The sequence below is a fragment of the Cyprinodon variegatus genome, unplaced genomic scaffold, assembly GCF_000732505.1.
Source record: "Cyprinodon variegatus isolate N-32 unplaced genomic scaffold, C_variegatus-1.0 Scaffold15, whole genome shotgun sequence".
Classification (NCBI taxonomy): domain Eukaryota; kingdom Metazoa; phylum Chordata; class Actinopteri; order Cyprinodontiformes; family Cyprinodontidae; genus Cyprinodon; species Cyprinodon variegatus.
In genome coordinates this window covers 2,388,359-2,400,990 of record NW_015150468.1, presented here as the reverse complement: position 1 = coordinate 2,400,990, position 12,632 = coordinate 2,388,359, and the positions used below count along the sequence as shown (strand labels likewise).

Genomic DNA, 12,632 nt, shown 5'->3' with positions numbered 1-12,632 from the left:
TATTTCCAAACATATACTAAATTAAACAGCACACCACATGTGCTAATGATGTAAGACACATTATTATTTATAGGGTTTCATTTTTGTTTAAGAATTTAGGAATACTTGTATCACATAGAATTTTAAACTTGAAATCAGAGTTCAATCACTTTAGAAATGAGTAAAGGAAAGATTATAATAAACCCTGGAATGTAAAAAATATTTGATTCATTTGAAAGAGTAGTAGTGAGTTCTTCTTAAGTAGCAAATAAGCCTTACAACAATTAAGAAAATTGTGTAAATCACAACAGTAAGGATGCCCCCTTGTTGATGTTGCTGCTGCTAAAAATGCCAAGTAGGAAATTAGCTTGTCACTGTGATTAACTGTTCTCAACATTGTTCTTTTTTTCTTGCTTATCTGCTGCTGAAACCATTAAAACGAATAAAAAACACACACAAAATATTGAATTATATGCTTCAGTTCCATTAAAGCTGTAATAGGATCCGTTTTGTGGCATAACTCATAGATTCTACAATTTTTGCTACGCAACAGCAAAGCTGCAGAGTTTGTTTTACTAGATCATTTCCTGGTCCTGGCTCTTAGCAAAAACAAAATTAGTGTATAATGGGAAAAGGCTTCGCCAATGCTAATGACTCATTTGCTTTCTTTTAAACTGCATCCCCATTTCAACTGTGCTTAGCAATGAAAATCCATTAAGAAGGTCAAATAAATCTATCATATCAAAGATATCTCACAATTCTTTTCAGTGAGCATCTAAGTAAAGAAGAGAGAAACAATGCAGTTGAGGAAAAACATTAGATAACCCTTATGTTCCTTCGATTGTTCAGACAATATACCTTTACAAGAATAAGTTAAAGAAAATTAAGGGTCATGTAATAATTTGTAGTTATAAAAAGTTTCCATGATTGTAATTGTAACATTGGTTATTGTTTTAAAATCAAAAACCTCTGCTTATTATTTATCAAATTCAACAAATATTAATGCAGATACACTAACAATTTTCTGATGTTTTGGAAATCATTTCAAAACATACTTAAAAAAAAAAAAGAAAAGTACTTTTTTTTTTACTACCGGGTACTGTAGCAAAGGAGCATAAGCAGTGATTTACCATTTACAAGGTAGCTGGTTCAACTACACTTTTCTTAATCTATATTTTAAAGTATTTCTCACCAACGTCCTGTATTACACATTGTTATTTAATGTCTATGTGTGAAGTGATAAAATTGACATGGAGTGTAGAAGTACTTAAAAAAGGGATAATAAAGGCATCCCTAAAAAGCTCTTTTCCCACTTAAGTAAGTAAATCTCAGAAACATCTTTGTTAGACAAATAATGTACTATGAGAATTAGGGCTGCGATTCTACCATGCCTCTTCATTCTCTTCCAATGGATAGATAAGTAGTATCTTAATGAACGTAAGTACGCATTTGTGTGCTGTTGCTTAATTGACATTTCGGCAGTAATTCTCTTTGCCATTGGGGAAAACGCTTCACCTCGCTATTGAATAGGAGGAACATCTTTCCCATTGCCTGTTATCTCTTCAAGCCAACATGTTGGACATATATTTTCATATTTGATGGGGAAGGTGGAACAATTGCACTGGGGTCCCTAGGTCCATCAGATCCCCACTGTTTGAGAAGTGGAGCACAGTTGCTTCTTGCCGTCCTGTCTGTCCATGATGAGGTGACCAGATTACTGAAGGCAAATCTGGTGTCTTTTCCAGTTTATAGATAAAAAGAAAAACATCTCATTAAGATAAAATTCGGAAACTGGCACATTAAAATACATTTGATTTAATTTTACATATTTGTAGGCTATATTTATTGATTGGACTTTTTATCTTTGTAATAGAGTTTTTACCACAAATCTAAAAAAGGCTTTAGTAGTATTTGTGAATTTTCAAATTCTAAGTTTTTTATATAAGCCAACAGACAGGTTCCCCCATTAGGTTCCAAGACATTTATTTTTTGTGTGTTTTAACCTTTCTAAATCAGGTGTAATAATGGCTGTGACTCTGCAGTAAATCATATAATTAGTGCAGATTACAGAGACCTCTTATTGAGAAATACTTTGCTCTGTCCTTTACTTCACTGACCTCACAGAGGAAAACCTTTCAGAAGCCAGGCTTTTGTTTATATATGGCTATAGAAATTAAACATTTGGTAAGAGGGTTTTCAAAACTTAAAACAAAACCAAAATAATAATATTTTACAGAATATTAAATGCGGGCAAATAGATTATTAGCATAATAAAAACTATTTTAAAGCTTTGTCTTTTTTTATATGAAGATGAAAGGAACCGTGCTAAAAGGCCTGTACTTATATAGTGCTTTTTTCAGGTCATTACAGGTCACTACATTCAGTCATTAACGCATTGCACTGATAGTGGCGAGCTACATCATAGCCACAGCTGCCCAGGGGCTCACGGACAGAAGCAAGGCTGGTAAACACAGGTGGCGCCTGTGTACACCAGTGTGTACACCTACTAAAGTGCCTTGCCCAAGGACACGACATCACTGAAAGCCAAGCCCTGGGGTTTGAACTGACAACCCTTTGGTTACACAGAAATATGGATTCTAATGCACAAATACCATGACAATTCAGCTTGCAGGAGAGGTATGGCAGCACTAACTAAAACCTAAATGGAATCCTTCAACAGGCTTACAACAAATATTGACACAGATGAAAATGTACCATGTTGCATTAGGTATCTTACAAACTCCTGGACACCAGACTTTAAGTCAGTGTATTGGAGTTATCAAGCACAGAATGAAAAATACAAACTAATTATAAGCAAATAGAATAAAAAAAGAAGAAGAAGAAGTTACCACCAATACTAAACATAAGGAGGTGAAGTGCACTGGGCAGGTTGATTAAAACACAAGAGTGATGACTCTGTGAAATCAAGTAGAGGAATGGAAAGCTTACACTGTGTTGCATTGTCTTCCAAACAGCCCTCTGGGAGCAGCAGAGAAATGAAGAAGAAAGAGATTTAATTGGACATTGGAGAAACAGAGAGACTGAGACAGTGAATTGGAGCAAAAGAATGTCTATTAGTTAGCAAAGCAAAAAGTTAAATGATAAATGGTGCTGAGGAAATATCCTATTTGTCCGGCCTGTGAGATTTAGCATCTCAAACTATTTGATTCGCAATGACTTCCAGGGAGGCAATGTAAACTCTCAAAATCTTCTACTTTTAGATCAATGCACAAATCATAACCTGCATACAAATCTCAACCTGATGTGGAACATTTGTCTAAAGTTTTTCATGTTTCAGTGAGAGAGCTATGCAAAATTTACAAACTTATATTACATATAGGTGTATGCTAGAAACAGCGCATCAGTGCTTTACCTGTCAAATGAATATATATTAATCTCTTTGACATTTACACAAGACACCTTATCATATTAGAAAAGTATTACACTGGGCAAACCAGTAGCTTACAGAGAGTATCTTAAATATTTGACATGGGGAAGTATACACTGTATAAGCATGCAGTAATGCATTATTAAAATGAGAGGGACTGCTGGAATTTACCCTATACCTTCTTTTTGATGTTTATGTCTTAAACCAAATACTGTAAGAGGACTTGGTTTTTAAGATGGAGATGTATATAGTTATATGAATATTTTAAATTAATATGCTCACAGATCTCACATTTTTGTGTATATGCCATGTTTTTATTCCTTGGAGCTTAATAGAGTTCTGTTAAAGACTCTCACAGTAATCTCTGCAGCATTTAATCACTTCTGTGATCCTGAATATTATCCATTTAAATCCCTGACTATATTATCAACTGTACCTTTTGGTTGCAGGGACTATAATGCCTTTAATTGATGGATTTCCCAGTTAAGATACGCGTTGATGTAAAAAAGCATTCATTGATGGTCCGAATTCATTGCATAAAATAAGATGCATGGCTTAAATCACTTTCAATGAACTGAATTAAAATCCTTTCAAAATTCTGTTAAGACAATGCTTGCATTTGCAAGTTACTGCTCTTTTTAAGATATTTGGTTTCATTGCAGAGTCGAAACATATAAACAATCTACCCTTAAATCTAAAACGTGACACCATGCAAATCATTATCTGAGTTGTAATTCGTGTTTCAGATTTTTCACCACATTTAATGGAATATCTTACGTTTTCTGAATGAAACGTAACAATGGAAATTCTAGGTAGAAGCATTCCCTGTCTTTAGAATTAGAAACATATTCAATTATTGAATCACCAGTGTACACTTCTGTTATTTTTTGTGCTGGAATGTGTATAAAAATCCTTTTTCGATAATCAGTGGTGGAAGTTACAACGGCCCTTAGGAGCTTAGTGATCTACTTGAACACCCCGCTATTTTTTCTGGCCTTTGAACTTACATTCCAGATAGTAGACCTTAAGCACAGCATGCAAGAAGTTTGTCTTTGCCAATGATATAAAATAAAAATATATATATATATAAAAAAAAGAGAAACTCTCTTGAGCTCTGAAGATCAGTTTAGCTGTGAAAATATGTGGAAAAACTGAATTTTTTGCAGTAGTTTTTGGCAGTTTATAGGTTAAATACTCTGGCCTTTATACAATAAGTATATGACTGAGTCTTTATAATCATGAAACTACTAAGGATTTCTATAATTTTATTCTTTTAGGCATTAGAGTATTATTATGTCATTAAATTGGACAGAAAATGTTTAAATCCACCGTTTATCATTTTAAAAGTTCTATCTTGTCTTTCTGCGTACCAGTCTATCCAAGCTTGTTCCAGCTGCAGTCGTAGGTCTCTGTTCTGGGGTAAAGGGTCTGTAGCGACTACCAAATGAATCTGAGATGCCCCGTGCAGACCTGCCTACTGAAGAAGGCTTTGGTTGACCACACTCTTGAAAAACCTGAAATAGAGCAAAGAAAAAAACAGTTACCGTAGAGAGAATGCCAGCAAAATAAAAAAGAGAAAACAGGCTGAAACAAACATGAAAACTACAAAACTGCTAAATCAAAAACGTGAAAAATTATTTTTTTCTACAACATTGCTAAACTAATATACGGTAATGGCACATAAATGCAAAGATACTACTTTCAACAAGAACAAGTCAAATATTCTCCCACGATTTTTGGGGGTTTAGAGATAACAACAGCTACTACAGGCTCACATATTGGGCGTGAGACTCCTACATCTCACTGTCAAGCTCACACTCTATATCCCCAATTTTTTATGGTAAAAAATGACAGATATTAAAGCTGAACTCAACTCGCCTTATCTATTAATAAAAATATAATGCTGATAAAAATCCAGTCTGCGTTTTCTACACAACCTTAGTGATGACGCACGAGTACATGACAGGTTAATTCCAGTATTTTTGCACCAGCCCACCTACTATTCACTGTGCTGACAGCAACAGAACTGAATGACCCGTGCCAGATATTAAAAAACACTGGGATTTTCTGAGCAGTCAGTACGACGTATGTCACATGAATTTTATCTTATCTGGACTAAGATACTTTGCTTTGTAAATTAATAAAGATTTGAAGCAACGTAGCACTTGAGTAAATATGTATGAAATATACAGCAGCTAGCTTAAATTATCAATGAGGAGACTAAGTGTAGGATCACATCAAATTGACATCAAATGGTTTGTTTTCTCTACATCTGGTGATTTTTTGAGAGCTTTACAACTTGTTTGCTCTAGTTTAGGAACCTGATTTAGCCTCAGTTTTAGTTCATGTTTTCTCACAAGTTAGATGATTATTGCTCAGTCTAGTTTAACAATTCCCCTTTGGATTTTAGGAATAACTAAACCAACACAAATATCTACATTCTTAAAGTTTCCAGGTATGCTTCACAAACCTATAGGAGCTCCACAAAAAAGAAAAAGAACCATTGCATTTTATTTTTCAAAAGATCAGCCACCCAAAAAAAGAGTAGCCTACCACATAAGACACAGAGAGGATGTGCAGAACAACTCAGTTATCCAGGACTGATAGAAGAGGAACCAGAGGGATGTTGTCATTTCATTATAAATTGTATTATTAATTTATCTTTATTTTGGTCCCATGAATATGTTTAAAAACTTAATTTACATCACATTTAGCAAAATTAAACATCCAGAGAAATGTTGTCTTGTGTCATGGTGAGTTTTTATAGAATCTACAGCCTCCTAGAAGGTCTGAATGGTTTAGCTGTTATGCCAACTGAAAAAAATCTAATATGCTATTTATTTAAGATTTTAATCCTTAGCCGAATATTACATATTCACAGTGTAGATTGCACAGGATTGCACTGGTTCCTGTATTAATGCCAGTAATCCAGTAAAAAACGATGTTCCCCATTGGTTGTTTTAATTGAACTGTATAGGTTAATTAATAAACAAAGTTGTGAAATTCTTAGTTTACAGTTTATTTAAGATGCAAGTTTTTTTGGTAGGGCCCATAATTCTTTACTTCAATTCTCTGAAAATCACCAGAATATAGAAAATAATGTATGTTGTGTGAATTTTTTCCACAAAACTACAGCTCAGTTAGTTACTGTTACCGTCACAGAAACAAATTAGCTGGTATACAGCAAAGCATTAGTTTTCCTTTCTTGGCAAAGGTAATGTTAAGAGATGCCACAGTGAACAATTTCCACCATGCAGGTGAAGGTTGAAAGACAAAACTGAAAGACAACTTTTAAGGAAGTAGACCCATTGCCAGAACTCCAAAACACCCGTATTTACCCAGTGCGTAAGCGAGTGACGCACAGGGGACTTTGACCAAGCGTCTATATGTTGATGAGTTGGGAGTGAGAATATACTGTCTGCCCGTCCCTCTGTCCGTCTGTCCCTCTGTTTGTTCGTCTGTCTGTTGTGCTCACATACAGAAACAATTTTCTCTTAAGGATCGGGTACACAGCAGTGGCTTAATCATATTGGTATACAGTCTGGTATGTTTAGAGAACTCAGAGCAAAATTACACTTTCAAACAAACTTAAAATCTCATACAATTGGTTTGTGAAGCATAATCTCAAGATGCACTGAAGTAAAACTGATAAAACTGCATGTTTAAAGTGTTTTTTGTTTTTGTTTTTGTTTTTAAAGACATGCCATGGTATTAACTCTGACAATAATTACACATTTTAAAGGTGAACCAGATTTCATAAAATAATATCACATGGTAGTTAAGTGGAATAGTTTGTCATATCTTATTGCAACTAATTAAGAGTTTATAACGAATAATTGTCAACATGAACTTCAAAAAGCACAATAAAAAAAAAAAAAAAACATTGTTTTTTTCTCCCGCAACCTGAAACAGTCTAAATAAAGGAGTATATTGACTGAGGTCATTAAACATTAAAGAAAACCTTTAAATATAATATAGGCTTAATATGAACCAAATGCAAGGTTCTCAGGATACAGTACCTTTGCTGATACTTGCATGCTGTTGTCCTGCATCGTCATTATAGCCTCTGAGATTTTAATATCGATTGGCTCTATTACTGCTTCAATGTTGACAGGACCCACCAGTCTGTCTGCTACCGCCAACATGGCATCTGTCAAAGAACACAGAACACATCAATTATGAAATGTTCAACAACTCCCCTCATTTTGAAGTGTCTNGTCAGATCGTGTATATCATCTTGGCACTAAAACAATATTGCCAGGTGTTGGCTTTATTGTTTTTCTATTGTTCTGAAAAGGACAAAGAACCTGCCAACAATTAGATGAGTAGGAACGTAAAAGAGCTGCAAAATAACCATAAATAGTTTGAAAATAAGATAAAATGTGAGAGAAACATATTTTAATTGCTATCTATCTTATCTACAAAAAAAAAATATATAAAAAATAATAAAAATAATGAGTCTCCATCGAACTCTAACATGTTAAAAAAGGTTAAGTAGAGGGATACGAATACTGATGTAGCTTAGTGAAGTGACATTTGCAAAAATGTTAGGCATTTAGAAGAAGGTTTACCCTAAGGGGTAGAACAAAACCCATGACTCTTATTTAGTGAAAGAAGAAACACCTTAAAGTATATAAAAATCACAGAAAATACTGTCCAAATCCTAACTATTGAGGTGTAATGACAAGCAATAAAGAAATAAAGAATGAAAAAAAAAAATAAATGAAAGAAAGAAAACAATTAATCAGACTCAATCATCCATTACATTCATTAACAGTTACATAAGGTACAGAAAAACTGTTAGCAGATCATGTTTTTGACAAAACCCTCAACCAAAGCTACCATCCATCTCCCTGCATTTGATCATGCAAGGAAATAGTTCTGAACTTTAAAATGCTGTTTTCAGCAATACTGTTGTATCAACCAGTTTTTGAGACATACAGAGGAAAAAAGACATTAAACTATGCATTTATAGACTAACTTGAGTATCTCCCACATTTACATATTAGTGTATTGATAAATACCTGTTGTTTCCTTGAAAACGGTTACTTGTTAATCCTGACTAAATGGATCACAGCACATTATTGTTCTCTATTGCAGTTTAAATCGGATTTAATTTATATGTATGCTTTATCACATTAAACAAAATATAGAGGCAAAAAAAAATCCCTAGCATCTTAACCTAATAATTTTATTGGAGCATCACATCAGACAGGAAAAACTACCTCTTTAATGCAGATGGTACTTGTGAGCACTTCAACACAATCAGAACAAATCCTCACCCTTGAATCACAAAAACAAGTCATCTACCAGAGTCTTCTGTATCAGCATGATTTTTGAGGTCCTTCTTATCATGTTTAATCAAATAACGCTGTGGTAACTATATGGCTGAGTCTTGGTTTCAGGAAGTCTTTGTCTATGTTAAACCCAGCTATATGAAGGTTGAAATAAACTATTATTTCCTTTGGTAGTTTGAAAGCACACTTAACTGCTCAGTAGCAATAGTCATAAAGGGTTCATAAGTGTTCCCTGAATAATGTAGGGCTGGGTATTTTTAGGGACCTCAAAATTGAATTAGGTTCAAATTCTTTTGGCCTCAATTTGATTCAATATCAATTCCATTTATTATTGCTTTAAAAGCTTTCTTGTATTTAGTAGAGGTTTGCATTTTTTCTTAGAATACCTATCGATATATTTACTGTAAGATTTGTATTTTCTGGTCTATATGAACAGCCATGGTATAACATATATTAATATTTTTTCAATCAATGCGAAGTTTAAAAAATGCGAAAACTAATATTAAAGAAGTTAATTGCTTGTAACCCTAAACTGTTTTCCTTGGAAACTAGGACGATTAACATCAACTGGAAAACTACTGTATTTGTAAATGTTGTGAGGAAGAAGAAGATAAAAGATAAGAACTAAACTGGAAAAAGCTAATAGGAAACACTGCCTGTTTCAACATTTATGTATGGCAATAAACACTCACACAGAACAGAAAAAACACCTGAATGAGAATTCAGGAAAATCAGAAAAACAGCCAGTTCTGTAAATGACGTTCTCCCCTGGGTCATATAGCAACCATTTTGGACCTGCTGCCTACCAATTTTTGTTAAATGGCCTTCTCTGTTTATTTCTTTTATTTGTCTCCCCGTCGTTCATTCTTTTCATCAGTTTTTTTTTTTTTGTTTGTTCTCCAGATTTTCTGCAACCTTAAATGTGACCCCAGATTACCACCTCCACTGCTTTACAACTGTTTTCTCCACCAGAAAGGCCGTCTAAGGTGACGTTGGTCATGAACAGATCCGCGAGCAAACTTTGTGCAAGTGGATAGTCAGTTTACAATTTCTTAATTTTTTCAAATGTCATTTGAGAAAGCTACAGTCGAATAAATACAAAGAAATCAACTCACCATAGTGGGAAAGTGGGATGCTCCCAAGCATCTTTAATACATCTTTAGTAGGCTAGAGGTAAAAAATGTTTAAATATGTTGCTCTGCTTTCCTGGAGGGCTTCCCTTTTTATCTCTCAACGTTTACTGCTATGTAGAAGAGCAGTTTTGAATTCATCTAATATTGCTTATGACATGTAATGTTCCGCTGATGAATACCTTGAGCAGCTGGAGCCACAGCATTGAGCATCTCTGAGTTAATCTGTAGGTGCCAGAGAAGCTTTTTATTTTCATTAGCCTTCTTTTACTATGGAAAAAATTTTTTTTGGATCTCCCCAGCTAACATTCTACCAGCAGCTCTGTAGTGCTTGCTCAAGAATAGGTCCACTCTGCGGCTGCAGCATGAGCAGAGGAAGATAAGGCATTTGCAACATGGTGAAACAAAACAACAGCAGGCTTAATTTTAATGTTTTGCCATTGGCCACTCTGCAACTCTATCGATACAGCAATAAAGTTGTTTACTTAATTTGTCACGCGGCAGAACAGAAGGACCCAGTATTCAAGGAGAGACAGACAGTAGGATAATTCAAAGCATTTATTTAAATGCATAAGTAGAGCTGCGGGTCTACAGTGGCTGCTGCAGGGAACCGCCCATCACTGGAAACTCTGGTTGGAGAAAAACACAGGTAAGTGACCATAAAAATCTGACGGAGGATGATTATCAATGTGAGTCACTTAACTGTTTTAACAGTTCAGTCCATCTCGATAGAAAGCGGTATGATCCAGCCGGCGGACTGCAAACTAGATTCGGAGGGCGCCGCCCAGAGTGTTCCTGATGCTGCAGTCCCAGAGGGCAAGCAGGAGTCCGAGCCAGGTAAGGGAAACAGATCAGAACAGGAAAGCTCAGAGGTCCAGGAGTCCGAAGCCCAGTCAGAGATATCGATCAGAACAGGAACAGGCTGGTTCAGGTTTCCAGGAGTCCACAGAGAGTTCAAGCAGAAAAGTTCAGATGGGAACAGGCACACTCAACGGATAAGAGGCAGATCAGGACGTCAGGAACACTACTACTGTAAGCGCTAAAAACTCCTTCTCTCCACTGAATTTACCCCCCCCCCACCCATTTTAGGTATTTTGATGTTAAATCCAAACAGAAAGTTTATAAAAGCCCTCAAACTCTAAACAAATACAACATATGTATAAACATACTGTACACTTGGAGGGATAACATTTGTTTAGCACGATTTTATTTGTAGAGCGAAAATGTTTTAGAAATTACTATACTACGTGGTGTAAATAAGTGAGTCAAAGGCAGAATGCAAAGAGACTTGAATAACCTAAATTAAATTTACAGCTGATTAAAGGAATAGTACACCCAAAACATAATTAGCCTTCATTTTCTACTCAACCCCATGCTCACTTTCATCTGGTTTGGTCTGCCGCGGTGTCCGTAGGCTCGTGAACTCGCAGGCGCGCGCTTTTAGGAAATCCTATACACTACTGTTTATGCTCTAAAAACATTCTAAATGACTTTGCTTCGAGTAAATTATGGACCCTACCCACTCAGGACACTTGGAATACATTGGACGAGCAGTATGGAGGAATATTGACACGTTTTTTGTGGACTTTTATGGACCTTTCTGCCTCGGGCACCATAGACCTCCATTATTTGAATGTCAGCAGACAGCAAGAAGCCTCCCAGATCTCCAGATGCATTTGAGATATCAAAAAAGTACTCCAGAGTGTTGTTCAGCATGGGGGTGAGTAGAAAATGAAGGCTAATCATGTTTTGGGTGTACTATTCCTTTAAGCAAGTCTGGAGTTTTGAAAAAAAAAACTGCCCAGCTCAAGCAAGGATTCACTGTGATTAAAAGAGTCATGTTGTATAGAGCCAGGTCATCGGCCAATAGTTGGATGAATCTTCAATCTTTGGGGTTTCCTTCGTAATTAAATCCCTTTCTGGCTTCAGAACAGGGAATCTACAAGCCATTCCAAGTCCTGATTGCACCAGTAACTATTGTGAACAAACTGCTGGCTTGCCAATAACATTTTACTAACTTTTAAAACATAATTGCAAATGATCTATAACTAACTGCTATCCATCACACTAAATTGGATTGAATTATGAGGAATTTCAACCTGACAACAGTAATTGTATAACATAAATTACTAATATAAGTTGCTTTTATTATGTGTATTTGAATGGGTTGATAAATATCATTGTTTTTCTCCAGCCTTTTGCTAAGTGTATCTTTTTTGGTTGGCAGCCAAAGCTGTAAGTCATTACCTCATAGTCTCTATCTACTCATGGATGCACTGTTTGTTGTAATTCTTCTACTTGGCTTTTTCTACCTTGATTTCAAGAAGAGTCAGAAAAATGTGGTCTTTTTCTAAATCTTCCAATGAAATCACGCTGGTATGTTAGGTAGGAGTAAATACATAAAAAAAAGGTTGTGTGTTCAGAAATAGTTTAAAGATTGTCCTGACCAGCTTTTAAAAATGTTGTTGAGGTCTGCCCTTGGGCCAGCTTTTCAGAGTAGCTGTCATGAGAGTGAGGAAAAAAACTTGCTCTCCACTCAGTTGAAATTGACAGGGAAGGATATTAAGCTTAGAAACTGGAATAAGTTGTGTGATTGAGAGCAAAGGTCAATACAGAGGAGAGACTATTAGCAAAACTCAAATGCAGTAAATGGTAGAAATTCAAAGGGAAAAATAATCTTTCAAAGTGATATTGAAATTAAATCAATTAAAATCTTAAGGTCTCTGATGAGGTATTTAGGCAATGCAGTTACTAATGAAAAAGTACATGATAAGAGATTTCACAGTGAAAACTTGCTAAGTTGTCACATATTTCTACATTTCAGTAAAAACAAGTAGA

The 12,632-nt window shown here is 35.3% G+C and overlaps 1 protein-coding gene across 2 annotated transcripts in view; it reads right to left on the bottom strand.

Moving 5' to 3' along the window:
• Nucleotides 1–12,632, bottom strand: part of LOC107091297 (glypican-6-like) — a 188,056-nt gene that overhangs the window by 35,308 nt on the left and 140,116 nt on the right. Inside the window, exons 6-8 of one of the 2 annotated variants that reach the window (XM_015385134.1) lie at nt 7,387–7,517; nt 4,738–4,881; nt 2,929–2,958 (exon numbers count right to left, since the gene is read on the bottom strand). In XM_015385134.1, the coding sequence (XP_015240620.1) occupies nt 2,929–2,958; nt 4,738–4,881; nt 7,387–7,517 (305 nt within the window). The remainder of the gene's footprint in view (nt 1–2,928; nt 2,959–4,737; nt 4,882–7,386; nt 7,518–12,632) is intronic. The other variant, XM_015385143.1, reaches the window with a different exon arrangement.